Source organism: Cetorhinus maximus, chromosome 3, assembly GCF_964194155.1.
Source record: "Cetorhinus maximus chromosome 3, sCetMax3.hap1.1, whole genome shotgun sequence".
NCBI lineage: Eukaryota > Metazoa > Chordata > Chondrichthyes > Lamniformes > Cetorhinidae > Cetorhinus > Cetorhinus maximus.
The window spans coordinates 55700478-55717142 of record NC_135881.1 but is presented as its reverse complement, the minus strand read 5'-3'; the positions used below and the strand labels follow the sequence as shown (position 1 = coordinate 55717142).

The window sequence follows — 16665 nt, the reverse complement described above, 5'->3', positions numbered from 1 at the left end:
ATGTTTGACAAACTTGTTGGAGTTTTTTGGGGATGTTATTTGTAACATAGATAAAGGAGAACCAGTGGCGTATTTGGATCTTCAGAAGGTTTTTGATAGGATTGCACACAGGAAGTTAGTAAATAAAATTAGAGCACATGGGATCAGGGGAAATATACTAGTATGGATTGAGAATTGGTTAACAGGCAGAAAACAGAGAGTAAGAATAAATGGATCATTCTCAGGATGGCAGGCTGTTATTAGTGGGGTACCATAAAGAGCAGTGCTAGGTCCACAGCTGTTCACAATCTTTATAAATCATTTGGATCTGGGGGCAAAGTGTAATATTTCCAAATTTGTTGATGACATCAAACTGGGTGGGAACATAAATTGTGAGGAGGATGCAAGGAGGCTTCAAGAGAATTTGGACAGGCTAAGTGAATGGGCTAGAGCATGGCAGATGAATATAATGTGAATAAGGGTGAAGTTATTCACTTTGGTAGAAAAAAACAGAAAGGCAGAATATTTCTTAAATGGTGAGAGATTGGGAAGTGTTGATGTCCAAAGGGACCCAGGTGTACTTGTTCATGAGTCACAGGTGCAGCAAACAATTAGGAAGGCAAATAGTATTGTTCAGGAGTAGAGAAGTCTTGCTTCAATTGTATGGCACCTTGGTTAGACCATACCTGGAGTGCTGTGTGCAGTTTGGTCTCCTTATATAAGGAAGGATATACTTGACATAGAGGGAGTGCAACAGAGGTTCACCAGATTAATCCCTGGGATCAATTTACTAACATTTGCAAATTTGGGGTAGTTTTATGTCCTAGGGTCACATCTGGTAGGAACTACGCTCAATCAGTGCAAACTTATCAGTTGGAGTGGGTTCAAGTAAGGCCTAGAGGCAAAGAAGAGTATTGATTCCACTGTTGCACCAAGGTAACAAATTTCACAGTAGGTGCAATATGACCTAATCTGTGAAAATAGCATTCACAGCAAATTGCACCAGCCAATACTGACTCAGTATATATTAATCTCCAACATGTGTAAAAAAATAAACTGGGTCAGTTCTGGGCAGACCATTGTTGCATGAAGAGAGATTGAGGAGACTGGGTCTATATTCCCTAGCGTTTCAAAGAATGAGGGGTGATCTCATTGAAACATACAAAACTCTTACAGCGTGTGACAGGGTGGATGTAGATTAGGTGTTCCTCCTGGCTGGTGAACCTGGAACCAGGGGACACAGTCTCAGAATAAGGGGCAGGCCATTTAAGACTGAGATGAGGTGGGATTCCTTCACTCTGAGGGTGGTGAATCTTTGGAATTCTCTGCCCCAGAGGCTGTGGAAGCTCAATCATTGAGCATGTTCAAGACAGAAATCAATAGTTTCCTGGAGACTAATGACATCAAGGGATATGGGGATAGTGCAGGAAAGTGGCATTGAGATAGATGATCATGACATAATTGAATGGCGGAGCAGGCTCAAGGGGCTGAATGGCCTACTCCTGTCCCTATGTTCCTATTATTCTTCTTCCACAATACTTTAGTTGGTTATGTGACTGAGCTCCAGTGGTGACAGACTCAAAATGCCCATGAGGACATATGTGATGCAGAGGTTCGGGGTCTCTAGTTTGAAACTGGGCGGTGAGAATAATTCCTAAGAATATATGGGGTTACTGACTGAAATGAACCCACAAAATATATTAACACACCCGCCCTCCCTCGCCTCTCAGTAGATTCCAGCAACGTGTTCTGATGTATCCCTGGGGTGAATGGAGTAAGGTTTGTCCATTGTTCAGGCACCAGTGGACCGTGTTGGTATAATTGGTGAAGTATATTAGATAATAATGCAGATGCAATAGAATTTCCCTGGTGCATAAAGAGCAGCCGGCGGACGTGCAACCCGCTGGCCCTGAAGGGGTGAAGGAGCTGGGGTGACGCCCCTCTCTCCGCCCCCTGCAACCCAGAGCCGCTCTCGCTGGCGTCTCCCACCACCCGCACAACTGCAACCAAGGCACCGGGAGTGGGCGGTGTCTGTCCACCCCGCAAGTCTTGTAAACCAATGCAATATGTGTATTTAAAAAAAAAAGTGAGGGTGGAGGCTCTTGTTTCAGGTGTCTGATCTAAAACAAAACCAAAGGCGATAAACGAAGTGCTCGTCCCACCTCCCCTCGGTGAAGGCTCAGTGAATCTCAGGGTGCCTTTATTTTTATTCGCTCGGGGGCGATGCCAGTTCTCAGTGAATAAAGCAGCTACCGGGAAGAGAAATGTCCGCTTTCTCTCCCCTGGAGGGTAGATCCGTCCATAGCGAACGTCCCCCTCAGTGAGAGAGAGAGCCCAGTCTGTCAGATGGTTAACAGCAACATGTCCAAAACGCAGGAGATTCGGATGGGAATACTGCAAAATCCAAGCATGCAGGTAACTCAGGGTTTGTCATGTAAATGACAGCAAGGCTTTTATTCTCCCAAGTTTGTACTGCAGTTTGACACATATGTGATTGTGTGTATGTGTGTATCTATATATTTGCGTGTGTATATTGTATGTATAATTGTGCATTTCTGCATGTTCCTTTATGTGTGCACATACATGTCTATCTACCTATCCATCCATCATCTTGTGAGATTTGCTTAATAAAGGGAATAGTTAGTTGAAGACTGGCGTTGACTGTTCTCCCATATAGATGTTAGTATCTCGTTATTTCCTTCGGGGGAAAAAACCTCCAACTATACCTGCTCGTCCGAGAAAGGCCTGGAGCGCCTTTGAAATTGCGACGACTGGGTAATAAAAATCGGTTGAAAACGTGTGCGCAGCTAGCTGTCAGGGACTTTTGCAACTAAAGAACGTTCATATTGAATGCGAAGGTAAACTGAAGCGAACTTTGGTAGGATGGCACTAAAAAGTTGTCATTTTTTGCGTGTTACTTGGTCGGGTGCAGGAACTTGAAATACAGACTTAGCGCTGCATTTAGAATATAGTGACATTTAATATAATTTCTTTCAACTTTACGTTAAAATCCTTAATCTTACATATTAGATATAAAGTCACGTTAAATTCTTACAATTCTATATCTGAGCTCTAACTTAGTGAGAAAGCTTATTTATATTGACTTTTAAAATGGATTGTAATTTAGTTAAAATGCTTGCGGAAAAATATGATGCGCTATGAGATTTTAAATATAAATTGTTTGGGCTGTAGCGTAATTCTGTTTAATAATATTACATATTTCATTTACAAGTCAACAGAGGTATATTATTTTTAATCTCCAGCGTTCTTACAACAATAACGCATAATGTAAGCATCGAGGTAGCATGTTTGTTTCATTAAAAAAGCGCACTGACATCCTGAGAAAAGTACTTAACCAACATTTGTTCGTAAATATGTGATACCAAAATATTCAATTTGCGTCCTTTTGACAAAACATGGCTTCTGACTGACGCTTTTCTCACTCCCCGAGTGAAAGAAAAGTTTATCAATGGTGTTTTCGTGAAGGTAGCAGTCCCTCAACTTAATTTCACAATGAAGGAAAATGTGTTCCAATAACACCTCGGGTTTCCCTTCACGTTTGATAGAAGTAAATGACAGTGTACCCGTATCCAGATTAGAAACCAATGCACTTATATGATTGAGACTGCAGTTGCGAGAAAGCAATCAGATCATTCTGTAGATGGGGGGCGGGGTGGGGCGGAGGTGGACGGGCACATTTTGACAATTTCAACAGATGAATGAGTGATTTAAAACCAAACATCTTTAAACTTATTTGTGCACGGAGTGTATTTTTTTAAATGTTACATAGTAACATAGTGAGTTTTAAATCTTTGGCCATGGTTAGCCAATGAATTTTTCAAAATTGTTTATTCTCAGTATAACAACCAGCAATATTTGTAACTTAATAATATGCCATGACTGTTGACACAACTTTAGGTCGAATTGTGTTAGAATATATAATTTTAACATTTTCTCAAAGATGCCTTTCTGTTTTCTTTATTAAATTAGCATAATTTTGCTTAAAATTGCATAACTTCATCACCTTATAAATGGCTGCTGATTTTGGTGTTTTTTTGAGTTTGAATGGTGTTGTATTAGATTAATAAGAGGGTATATCTGTAGGTTTAAATTTTAATAGTGCACAGCCAATTCTAGGAATGATATTGCCTTTTTGATTTCTTTGAGTCATCTACAGCAGAGAAGGAGGCCATTTGGCCCATTGAGTCTTATTGCTTTTAATTTTAATAGTTGTACTGATTATTGAGGCTGACCTCCAGAAGATGATCTTCTATTATTCCCCCCCACCCCCACCCCAAGCTTTCTGGAAGAGGTGCAATAAGGAAAAACAGGTTTAAAGGATCTGACGGTAGTACCTCATCGGATACCACCTCGAACAGTTATGTGAGACAGGTAAGGTGCAGATTAAATGTTATAATTGATTTCTCTGCTTTTGGACAAATAATATAATACCAATGATCAAACAATGACAATCTACTTTTAAGGCTTAAGGCAGTTTGAATTGCTGTGTTCTGTGCACATAACTGTGGAGATTTAATTGTTCACACCCATGAACAATAGAAATACAGGGCTGCAATAATAATAAACTCAAGGCATCCACTTTGCAGACACCTTGATCACTGATTGCTCTTTACAAACGACAGAATGCATATTTTCTGTAATAAAATCACTAGAAAAGACTGAATGTTACTCAGTACCTTGATTTACAGAAATGACCTTTCCTGACCTACTATATTCTGAAATGACCAGGCCTTATGACGTTATTGCACTTTGGGTTTGAACTGTTCAATCAGCACTGAAATCTGAAGGCACAGTTATAAAGTCTTGTAATATTTTAATTTTATTGCAGTTATTGAACCCTAAAGAATATCCCAAGTCCATCTGTTTGTATTTAAATATTTAAATATGTGTCCTTCAGTCCATTGGCTATGAATCTGCTTCAATGTTTATATAAAAGCCGTTCTACATAATTGGAAGTTCTTTCTAATGTCTTGCTCTTAATTTGCATATTAAAAGGGTATTAGCTAAATAATATGAACCTCTTACAAAGCCCATCAGAGCAAATTCTTTAATTATGGATGTGCTCTTAAAAATTATTCATTGTAGTGCTCTTTCAGTCATAGGTGACATTAACGTGGGAAAAGGGAAGAATGAAGTATTTTCTTCCCCTATATTCCATAAAAAGGAATCATTACATTTGTTTAAACTCAAATATGTGTAAAATGTTGAGCTTTCTGGCTGATTTCCTTGGTCACTGAGTCTTGGAGATGAGGTGACAAGCTAACGAGCAGGCACAGTAGGTACCAGCTGGTTGAGAGAAATAAAAACTCTGTTGCAAGTAGCAGACAAACAACATTGCAGAACATATCAGGCTTGGAAGGCAGACAATTGTGTGAAATGGCGACTAAAGAGATATCTGCATAAGTGTGACTGAATTCACGGCAGAGGATAAGATGTGAAGAAATCAATTCAGATTCTATTTCATTTTCTTCAGTGCATTAATGTTGGGCTGAGCAGTGGCCACAAGCTGCCAAATGAAGGAGACCCTCACACAACCAAGCTGATCAAATCAGTGCCATTTATGTTGTACTTTTATACATGTTTTTTGCTGATGATTCACAATAAATGCATATTTGAATGGAAGAAGTCATCATCAGAGGCTGTTGTGATACAGAACTGTGTTGCCTTATCAGGCAATTGTTTCATACATTATGTGCATGAATGTGTATATATTTTCATTTTGTTACCCATGCCTAACCTCTTCATCATCTTTCCCCATCTCCTTACATATTTGTTTGAAAGCAAAATGGGGCCAATAAGCCTGGTTGATGAAATAAACTCATCACCAATTGAAACAGTGGTGTGAAATGCCATTAGCAACTCAAACAAGCATACTTCCTGTGTTGGATCGTGTTATCACACCATATGAGAGTGTTTGTTAGTTGTCAAAGAACAAGAACACTAAGCTTGGCAAAAACTCTTCAGTGAAGAATAATGAAAACACAAGCCTTTGGATGTTTTAACTATTCAAAACTACAACTTAAAATTGCCACTAGTGTTTTCAAATTTAACTTCAATTATGATTTAAAATGTTGTCAACCACAGCCCTGAAACCAGCTATCGAGGTACTTCACATCAGTTGCTTTTAGTCTGAAATTCCTAATGACAGCAGCTAGTGTAGTTGAGTGTGAAAATACATTAAATTGTGCTAATAATTTAGTCATACTGTCAGGTAATATTTCACTGCCAGCTGTATTGAAGTGCTGACAACAGAGACACGTTTACTTAATTTCCTCTGCATGCAACAATTATAAAAAATGCACAATAACATTGTTCACTGAACAAATTCCACATGATTTTGTAAGAGTAGCTGTTATTTTTGATGTGCACATTCACAAGGATATTGCAGCAAATAAGTAAACAAAAAAGAACATGACCTGCTTTGCAGCTAAGAGTTTTTTCTATTAAGAATGCAATAATGGTCCGATTTTAGCAATATCTATAGGTAAAGCCCATATAAAAACATTGAAAGGAAGCCATTCAGGTTTTCTTCCTTGCATTGAATTCAGACTCCTCTCAGAGATTGACTTTGTAAATCCCATTTTGCTGCTATCTGTCCAAATGAATCCCATTTTCTTGCTTTCCCCTATATTATTTTAAGTGTTTTTATTATCCATTATCTATTTGCGTCTTAATCTTGTAGAAAATTTAAAAACCTTGTCAGCTGACCCAGTATGCTTCACAATTAGTTGTCAATTTTCAAGGTTAGATATTTACCACTTATGGTAATCATTCCACATTCCAACAATTATATGAGTAATGTTTCTTATAATCTCCCCCTTTTTTATGTATTTCGTGCTTATCTTGAGGTTATCATCTTTTATCTTTTTTTCCCACTTGTAGACAAAACAAACAATGGTTAACATGTCATTTCTAATGCCTCTGCATTTTCTAGATGATTTGTACGGTTTTTCTGAGGCTTGTACTTTTCTGGAACAATTTGGTTATGGATGTGCATTAGGTGATGGGGAGACCTGCAGCGTATTGGAATCATACAGTACATAAGAACTAGAAGCAGAAGCAGGCCATTTGGCCTTTTGAGCCTGCTCTGCCATTCAGCCAGAAATGGCTGATCTGATAAAAGCAAAAAACTGCGGATGCTGGAAATCCAAAACAAAAACAAAAATAAAAATACCTGGAAAAATTCAGCAGGTCTGACAGCATCTGCGGAGAGGAATACAGTTCACGTTTCGAGTCCGTATGACTCTTCAACAGAACTAAGGAAAAATAGAAGAGAGGTGAAATATAAGCTGGTTTAAGGGGGGTGGGAGGGTAGAGCTGGATAGAGGGCCAGTAATAGGTGGAGATAGCCAAAAGATGTCATAGACAAAAGGACAAAGAGGTGTTGACGGTGGTGATATTAGCTAAGAAATGTGCTAATAGGTGACATTAAGGGTAGAAAGCAGGACGAGCAAGGTACAGATAGCCCTAATGGGGGTGGGGTGGGGGGAAGGGATCGAAATAGGCTAAAAGGTAGAGATAAAACAATGGATGGAAATACATTTAAAAATAATGGAAATAACTCCAACGTTAGTGATCCGCTGCAGAAGAAATTCCTCCTCATCTCTTTCTTTAAATGGGAGACCCCTTTAATTGCTGGTTTGCAAACTCAGCTTTTAAGAATGGCCACTCACAGGTCAGATTTTTGTCCTGGCAGGGGAGGACTGGATTGGAAGTCCAGAACAAGTGTGGAGGCTGCCAGGTGCAGAGGTGGCTGGGCGGGAAACCTACCTCTGTGCTCTGGCACTGTGTTGAAATAAAAAAAGCAAAACAAAAAACATCCCTTCAGCCCTCGCCCCTCACCCTCTTACCCCTCTCACATACTTCCTATGCCCCACCAATGCCAACCTATGCCACCTCATGTTCTTCTACCCAGCCCCCATGGCCCCTCATGCCCATATGCCAACATGTGCTCCGCTAGCCACCCCCCATGGCACCTCATACCCCCATGACAACCTCTGGCCCCTCATACCCCCTATGCCCCACACATTCCCATGGCCCTTTATAGCCCCTATCCCAACTTAGCGCTAACTCATGTCAACCCATGCACCCACCCATCACCCATTGCACTTACCACCTCCATGCCAACTCACCTAATTTCCGCTGACAGTTTTGACAGCTCCTAGACAGTTTTACAGTTCTTTGACAGCTGGACAATTCTTTGAAGTTCCTTGACAGCTTGACAATTCCAATAAGTTTGTGCGTAAAAAGTGCAAAATCATGTTCACTTTAAAAATCCCAAATGGTGCCTTACCTCTCCCAAAGGTGTCCCGGGGCCATATACAAAGATGTACCTTGCCTCCCAAAGGGGTACTGTAGTAATTGTTAGTAAAACCTTTCATACAATTTTGGGATCATCTGACTGTACAGACGAATCAGCCCTAAGCGTGGGTAATCTTAGGGGTGGAGCTTTCTAGTCTTGATCTTGGTACAAGCATGTAGCTTTATCAGGAACTCTGTAAATAAAGTTTACTGTTTCTAACAAGAAACCTGTCTGGTACACCAAGTTTGTTACAATGGGCGACGAGGATAAATAGCTCCAGTGCTGCATCTCGCCTTGCGAATGTGAGTATTCCAATTTTTAATGGAAGAAAGAAAAGTATACTCACCAGTCACTTGGGCAGAATCAACCCGTACGAATCATCCATCGAAGACTGGAGTCAGCGCATAGAGCGCCTAGGTTTCTACTTCGTGGCGAACGAAATAACGGTGGAGGAGAAACGGGAAGCAATACTTCTAAGTACCTGTGGAAGCAAGTTGTATAACCTAATCTGTAGCCTGATGGCCCCAAACGCGCCAAATTCCAGATCCGTTAATGAGCTAGTAGACCTCGTGAAGGCACATTTTCAACCTAAGACATCGGTGATCTTGCGAAGATTCAAGTTCAACTCTAGAGTAAGGGCCCCTGATGAGCCAATTGCAACGTACATCACAAAGTTAAAACAGTTAATGGAGCACTGCGACTTCGAAGATACTCTAAATGTCATGTTGTGAGATAGTTTGGTTTGCGACATACACGACGACGCCATTCAGCGCCGTTTACTTGCAGAAGTTAATATTGATCTGAAACGCGCCATGGAAATAGTGCTAGCAATGGAAAGTGCTGAGAGAGTCGCAGACTTTGCGGAGTGTGCAACATGGCACCGTTCTTCAGTTGGGGCAAGAACCTATCGCCAGGCATGGTGTGAGAGAACCACCATTGACGGAGCTTCATAGTGCACATCCAGGCGTTTTGAAAATGAAGATGCTCGCATGAAGTTATATCTGTTGGCCAGATATAGACAGTGATCTAGAAAAAATGGTTAAGCACTGTCTCCAGTGTCCGTAACAGCAGAAGTTGCCCATTTCAGCTCCACTGCATCCGTGGGAGCGGCCCGGTCGACCTTGGGTTAGACTACATATAGTCTATGTAGGTCCATTTTTAGATACCATGTTTTTAGTGATCATCGACATACATTCTCAGTGGATGGATGTGTATGAAGTGAGATCACCTACATTGTGTGCAATTATAGATGTGGCCTTTGAAAAACTGTGCCAATGTTTTAGTGTACATAGCCTACCAGAAGTCATTGTTTTGGATAATGGTACTGCTTTCATTAGTACGGAATTCCAACGATTCATGAACTTAAATGTGATTAAACATGTCAAAACAGCACCGTATCATTCCTCATGCAATGGGTTAGCAGAAAGAGCAGTACAAACTTTTAAAGCAGGCATGAAGAAATTATCCAAAGGAATGTTAGAAACACGAATTTTAAGATTTCATGTCAACTATTGCATGGCCCCTACGCAACTACAGGTTCAACCCTATCTGAATTACTAACGAAACATCGCCTTCGTACAAGATTGAGTCTAGTATTCCCTAACTTAGATGGGAAGGTGGAGAAGAACCAGAGTAGTCAGAAAGTGAATCATGATGCTCTAAGTAAAGATCTAGACTTTACTGTGAAAAAGACAGATTTTGTGGGAAATTTTGGTACTGAACCGAGATGGGTTCCTGGTATAATCATCTCTGAAACAGGACCTTTGTTATTCCAAGTGGAAGTGAGAAACAGGATTTTTAGGAAACACGTGGATCATCTAAGAGATAGAGAGACACTCCAACAAGCAGTTACTCCACCTTAAATTGAAGTCAAACTTTTGATCCCTGAAGTGCCAGGTCGACAAAGAGTAGACATACCTGATGTCTCTGTTGAAGTAAATAAGCCTGAACTGCCATTGTCTAAGGATGTCCCTGATGCTGCAGTTCCTGGTCAAGTCAATCCAATGGAAAAATCTCAAGTTGTAGAGTTGCATCGCGCTACCCGAATCGGAAAACCACCTCAAAGACCACATCTATAATTGCATGTACTGTATATATTTGTATATGCTTTGGGTTAAGATATTCTTGTAAATAAGGGAGGTAAAAGAAAATCAAAGGGGGAGGGATGTAGTAATTGTAAGTAAAACTTCTCATACTGTTATGGGGATCATGTGACTGTACAGACGAATCAGCCCTCTGCATGGGTAATCTCAGGAGTGAAGCTTTCTAGCCTTGATCTTGGTACACGCATGTAGCTTCATCAGGAGCTCTGTAAATAAAGTTTACAATTTCTAACAAGAAAGCTGTCCAGCACACCAAGTTTATTACAGGTACCCTAGCTATCCAAACAAATCCAACAAGTTCAGACCACCTCTTACCTGCACATATCAAGTTTCACACTCCTGGCCTGCCAAAATCCCACTTCAGTGGAGGCAGCTGGTGATTTAAATGGCCAGCTGCCTCGATAAACCATGCATGCATGAAGCCTGGCCCAAATTCACTCCCATCCCCGCGAAAATGGAACAAGGTGTGTTTGGGGGTGGGACTTAAAATTCTCAGCCATTTCTGGGATTTTTGCCACAATGGAGAGCCTCTCCATTATGGTGAAAATCCAGGCCTTAGTGTTTCTGCATAAAATGTGAAAGAGCTGTAGGTTTTATTTATTTTTAGAGGGGGTAAAAGAGCAAGCTTTCTAGTTACTTTTTACTTATTTGATTCAGCTACTGTTCATTCCTTAAGGTATTCATTTTAATGCAAAGCAACTCACATATGCAGTAAAATAACAACAATATGTTGTACAATAAAGGTTCCTTTAGCATAAGGAACTTGCCAACATGATCCAAGAGTATGTATTGGGGAAAACTAATGCCAAGCTTGGTTGAGGGGAATTAGGAGCAGTGGCTGAAGATTTAGCAAAGAGATGAGTGTTGTGGAGTGTAATTTTTTTCATATTGATTGACAGCTAGCAAACATTATGTTCTAAAGTGCCCACATCCATCTTTTATTGAAAAGGCAACCCACTCCTTTATCCTACACTCAGTGCAAAGCTATTATGGAGGATTTTTCAAGGTCCTGCCAGGGATGCAGAGCCTTGCTGGAGCCAGATAAAGGCTTGAGTTTATGTACCTGATTTGCTGCACAGTCCATTTTGCAGTGCACAATTTGCAAGAAGATTGAGGCCATGCCGGTAGAATATGGAGCCTCTTTTAAATTGGTTAAGTACTTAAATCAGGACTACACCAAATTTTACAATTTCAGGCAAGGATCTGACCATGGAGTGTCCTTTGACTATATAAAACAGGCAATGCCAACTCTTGGATCTGGCTGCTCAAGTACTCTACTCTTTCGGCTTCCCCCACTGTCCCCTGAAAAGTAACTGCCCCAGAGGCCCTCTTAGTGAGGGACAGTTGAATAATAATTTAAAACGTGCTCTTTCTGGCTTTGGGTACAGACCGTGCTCCCAGACTGGAGCCCCCCCAAGTTCGGCATGCACATGGCTTTCAATACATTGGTGCTCCAATCCTACACTGCGTCTTTCCTGAGAGTTGGCAACATTGGAATATCTTATACTGAGAATCCTCACCCTTAGCCCTGTCTCCTGTTATACCACTGGATTTGTAAGGTGTGAGCAGAGACAACTCTCATTTCCAGGCCCTTCAGAAACCTCAAGTAAGTTCAGGACTTGCTGTGAACCAGTCCATTTCTAATTTATGGCTCTTCTGGCACAGTCCTGCGGAACTTGCAGAGGGAATGTGCTGGAATGGCTAAGGGGTATTTGGCCCCAGTTTGAACCCTGAGACTCAATGAGGTTGTCCTTTACAACGAGGTAAACATCACTGAAAAATTAGACATGTTGCCGAAGCTTTTCATCCTGCACTCATCAGGACAGATGCAAGAATGCCAAATTTCAAATGATCACAACAATTTATGCTACAGGAAAAAGGGTCCTAATTGGTTGCCAACTCTGCTGGACAATGTCTCGGCCAATTAATCACCACCTTACTGTGGTAAATCGTTGCGATCTCTTGAAATTTGGCATTCTTGTGTTTGTCCTGATAAATGCAAGACAGAAAGCTTCAGCAACATGTCTCTGTTTTCAGCAAGTATTACCAAGCGAAAACAAAAACAAAAATACCTGGAAAAACTCAGCAGGCCAGGCAGCATCGGCGGAGAAGAGCACAGTTGACGTTTCGAGTCCTCAACTGTGATCCTCAACATCAACTGTGCTCTACTCCGCCGATGCTGCCAGACCTACTGAGTTTTTCCAGGTATTTTTGTTTTTGTTTTTGTTTTGGATTTCCAGCATCCGCAGTTCTTTGCTTTTATCTCTGTATTACCAAGCGACTGTTTAGATAAATATCACTAAGCAGATTACTGAAGTAATACGATTAAACAAGTGAGTGAAATTCTGCTGTTTAAAGTATCTTCAATCAGGATATAATCCATTCTTATTGACATAATTAAATTCAATGTTGACGATTGTAAGATTCCTAATTAAAATTTGGAACTCTCAAACTGGTTTCCATCAACCAGTTCCAACTTAAAACTGTCCATTATTTGTAATTAATTTGACAGCCTCAGCAACAGAAAAATTTAAATTTTTTAAGAGCTTTTAACATAGTGTTCCTGGGAAGCGCATTGTTTTAATATCAAACAAAATATTATACTGAGCAACATAAGGAGACACTGGGGGTTATTGTGATATAAAGGTGAAGGCAAGTGTTAAGTGGGTGCTCTGTTAATAAGACACTCTGGGGTGACTTTGGTCTTCGTCAGTGATGCCAACCAGGCTCTTAGTGAATCGGCAGCTTTTCATACACTACACAAGTTTTAATTTTCCAATTTTTTAATATTCGTTCATGTGATGCAGGTGTAGCTGGCTGGGCAAGCATTTATTGCCCATTCCTAATTGCCCTTGAGAAGGTGGTGGTGAGTCGCCTTCCTGAACCGCTGCAGTCCATGTGGTGTAGGTACACTCACAGTGCTGTTAGGAAGGGAGTTCCAGGATTTTGACCCAGTGACAATGAAGGAATGGCGATATATTTCCAAGTCAGGATGGTGTGTGGCTTGGAGAATGATTGCAGGTGGTAATGGTAGTGAAGCCCTTGTCCTTCTAGATGACACAGAATGTGGGTTTGGAAGGTGCTGTCAAAGAAACCTTGATTAGTTGCTGCTGTGCATCTTGTAGATAGTACACACTTGCTGCCATTTTGTGTTGGTGGTGGAAGAAGTGGTGTTTATTATGGTGGATGGGGTGCCAATCAAGTGGGCTGCTTTGGCCTGGATGGTGTAAAGCTTCTTGAGTGTTGTTGGAGCTGCACTCATCCAGGCAAGTGGAGAGTCTCCCATCACGCTTCTGACTTGTACCTTGTAGATGGTGGACGAGCTTTGGACAGTCAGGAAGCAAGCTACATTTGAGAGAATTCCCAACCTCTGACCTGCTCTTGTAGCCACAGTATTTATATGTCTGGTCCAGTTCAATTTCTGATCTATAGTAATGCCCTGGATGTAAATAGTGGGGGTTTCAGTGATGTAATGGCATTGAATGTGAAGGGACGATGGTTGGATTCTCTCTTATTGGAGTTGGTCATTGCCTGGCACTTGTGTGGTTTGAATGTTACTTGCCACTTATCAGCTCATGCCTGAATTTTGTCCAGGTCTTGCTGATAGGGACACAGACTGCTACAGTATCTGCGGAGTCGCAAATGAACACTGCGTAGTCATCCACTAATATCCCCACTTCCTAACTTGTGATGGAGGGAAGGTCACTGATGAAGCAGCTGAAGATGGTTGCACCTAGGACACTACCCTGAGGAACTACTGCATTGATGTCCTGGAACTGAGATGTTTGACCTCCAACAACCACAACCATCTTCCTTTGTGTTAGGTATGACCCCAACCAGTGAAGTAGAAAATATTGCCTAGATTTTTAATTTCAAGCCAAGTAAAAGTGACACTGAGACTAGAAAGCAAGTCTCCAAAATGAGTTTAAACTCTCGTTCTGTGACGTTCAGTGATAAAAAGATCAGGCGCAGTGAAAAAATCAGCTGCTGATGAGCCTCATACCTGGCTGCTGGTGAAGACCAATTTCAACCCTGCCTGTTTGTAAATCCGAAGTGTAATTTTGTGCCTAGTTGCTGATTACCACAATTTGAATTTGCCAATAGCTGCAAAGCCAGAAACCTGCAGGTTTTGCACTCTAGAGCTGATGTGATATAATTTTCATGGAATAGAATGTTTACGCTCCTCACACCCACTTCTGCTGAAGGTGTCGGCTGAACTGGCTGACACAGAGCTGGAAGTTTCAGAATGGCTCAGGAACCAAGTAAGTGGGTACGCAGTAAAAGATGAGGGACTGAATTTCTGTGGAGTTGGGGAGACTCCGCAGAACTTTAAAAATGGCTGGCAGGACCTGATTTGGGGGTTCCCAGCTCATTTCCGGTACCCCCAAATTTCATCAGCGTGAGTTAAGGGTGCAGACTGGTGTGGATCGCGAGCCTGCACCCTGCACCCCTGACCTGGCTGGCTCCATTGCAGGGATCTGCATCTCTGAGTCCCTCACAATTTTCATGGAGTCGGGCCAGCTTTTCAGGGACCCATAGTTCACAGCCCCTCAGAGGCATTGTAAACCAAATGAACGATCACTTTGGCAGGTAGGTTTTTTAAGTTCAAAAGGTCTTACCCATGCCCCCTTGCCAACCTATTACGCTCTACCCACCCCCAATAGCCCCTCATACCTTCCATGATAATGTCCCTCCATTCACCCTGAATAGCCCCTCATACTCCCCAAGCCAAATGAAAGCACATACTTCTATGCAGAACCAATTAATCCTACAGTAAAAACAGCATGTATGGAAAAGCTTTCAAAAACACACATATTCATTGATAACTTTCTTAAAGAAAAGCCCAGACATCCATTAGTCTGTTGAAACAGCTGCACACAAGTGAAAATATTGCTTGATTGACAACTCTTTCTCTTAGAGCTATTTTGTCAATTGCACAATGCTTATTTACACATGATAAAGAGGTTTCAAATGCTTGTAGTTTCTACTATTGATGCTTTAAAGGTCTGGATAATTGATACTTTTATGAGGCAGTAGTAAAATAAGTTTCTTTAAGTAAGTTATGAATGAATGACTGGTTCTTTAAAGCTTTTCCACACATGCCATTGTTACTATAGGTCTCATTCATTCTATGAAGAGTGTATACTTGATGGATGGGCAGCGAAGTGCCATAGGTTGGCATGGAGAGTATGAGCGACCATTGGTGTAGGTAGCTGGCGGTCTTTAGGAGAGAGCATGAGTTTATGTGCTGACTAGGAAAATACCATGCAACCTCCTTAATGAGCATCAGTAGACATTTTAAGGGGCAATCAGCTGCTTAATGATCCTTTGGCAGTCGTTCCCAGTTCAACTCCATTACTAAGATGGCATCTTGTGATTAAAAATGTGAAAAACTGGCATTTCAGCTTAAGACATCATCTTGGTCACCTCGGATTCTTCTTATCACCTAAAGTATCCAGGGGAAATTGTGCCCCCTTAGGATAGGTGACCAAAAGCTCGGTAAAAGAGGTTGTTTTTAAGAAGCGTTTTAAAGGAGGAGAGTCAGAGTGGAAGTTCCAGAGTCTAGGGCTTAGGCAGCTGAAGGCAGGGCCACCAGTAACAAAATCAAGGATGCATGATAGACCAGAATTGGAGGAGTGCAGAGATCTCAAAGGGCTGTTGTGTAGGCGGAGGTTACAAAGATAGGACGGGCCATGGAGGGATTGAAAAAAATGAGAATCTTAAAATTGAAGTGTTTTGGACAAGGAGCCAATGTAGGTCAGAGAGCACAGGGGTGATGGGTGAATGGGACAAAAGCAAAAAACTGCGGATGCTGGAAATCCAAAACAAAAACAAAAATACCTGGAAAAACTCAGCAGGTCTGACAGCTTCGGCGGAGAGGAGCACAGTTAACGTTTCAAGTCCATATGACTCGCTCCTCTGATTGCTGTTCTCATCGCATCCTTAGATCCACACTCAGTGCCATGCACCGCCATATGAACACACTCGACCTCTCCCTCCAGCAGCACCGCCGCACCCTATTTATAAGTTGCCCGTGCCCCCAGTTTCATTTTATTCTTCATCTCATCCGACGCCTCAACAAGAAACTTTGTCTCTTTCTTTCAGGTGCAAAGGAACGTAGGCTCCAACAACTCATCGACACCAACACCCATCCAGGACCCTCCATCCCTGCCTGTCCCTCTGTCCCCAACCCGTCTTCCAATCCCAGCCCCGGCCGTGTATTCACCATACCCCCTGACCTTCCCCTCTCCGATGCTGAAC

General features: G+C 41.6%; 1 protein-coding gene across 2 annotated transcripts in view; it reads left to right on the top strand.

Annotated features, from left to right (window-relative positions):
• The first annotated feature begins 2040 nt into the window (after positions 1–2040).
• LOC144678647 (voltage-dependent L-type calcium channel subunit beta-2-like) overlaps positions 2041–16665 on the top strand; it is a 442474-nt gene continuing 427849 nt past the window's right edge. For both annotated transcript variants that reach the window (XM_078538394.1, XM_078538393.1), the window contains exons 1-2: positions 2041–2394; positions 4279–4371. In XM_078538394.1, coding sequence (XP_078394520.1) covers positions 2326–2394; positions 4279–4371 — 162 coding nt within the window. In that variant the 5' untranslated portion in view covers positions 2041–2325. The remainder of the gene's footprint in view (positions 2395–4278; positions 4372–16665) is intronic.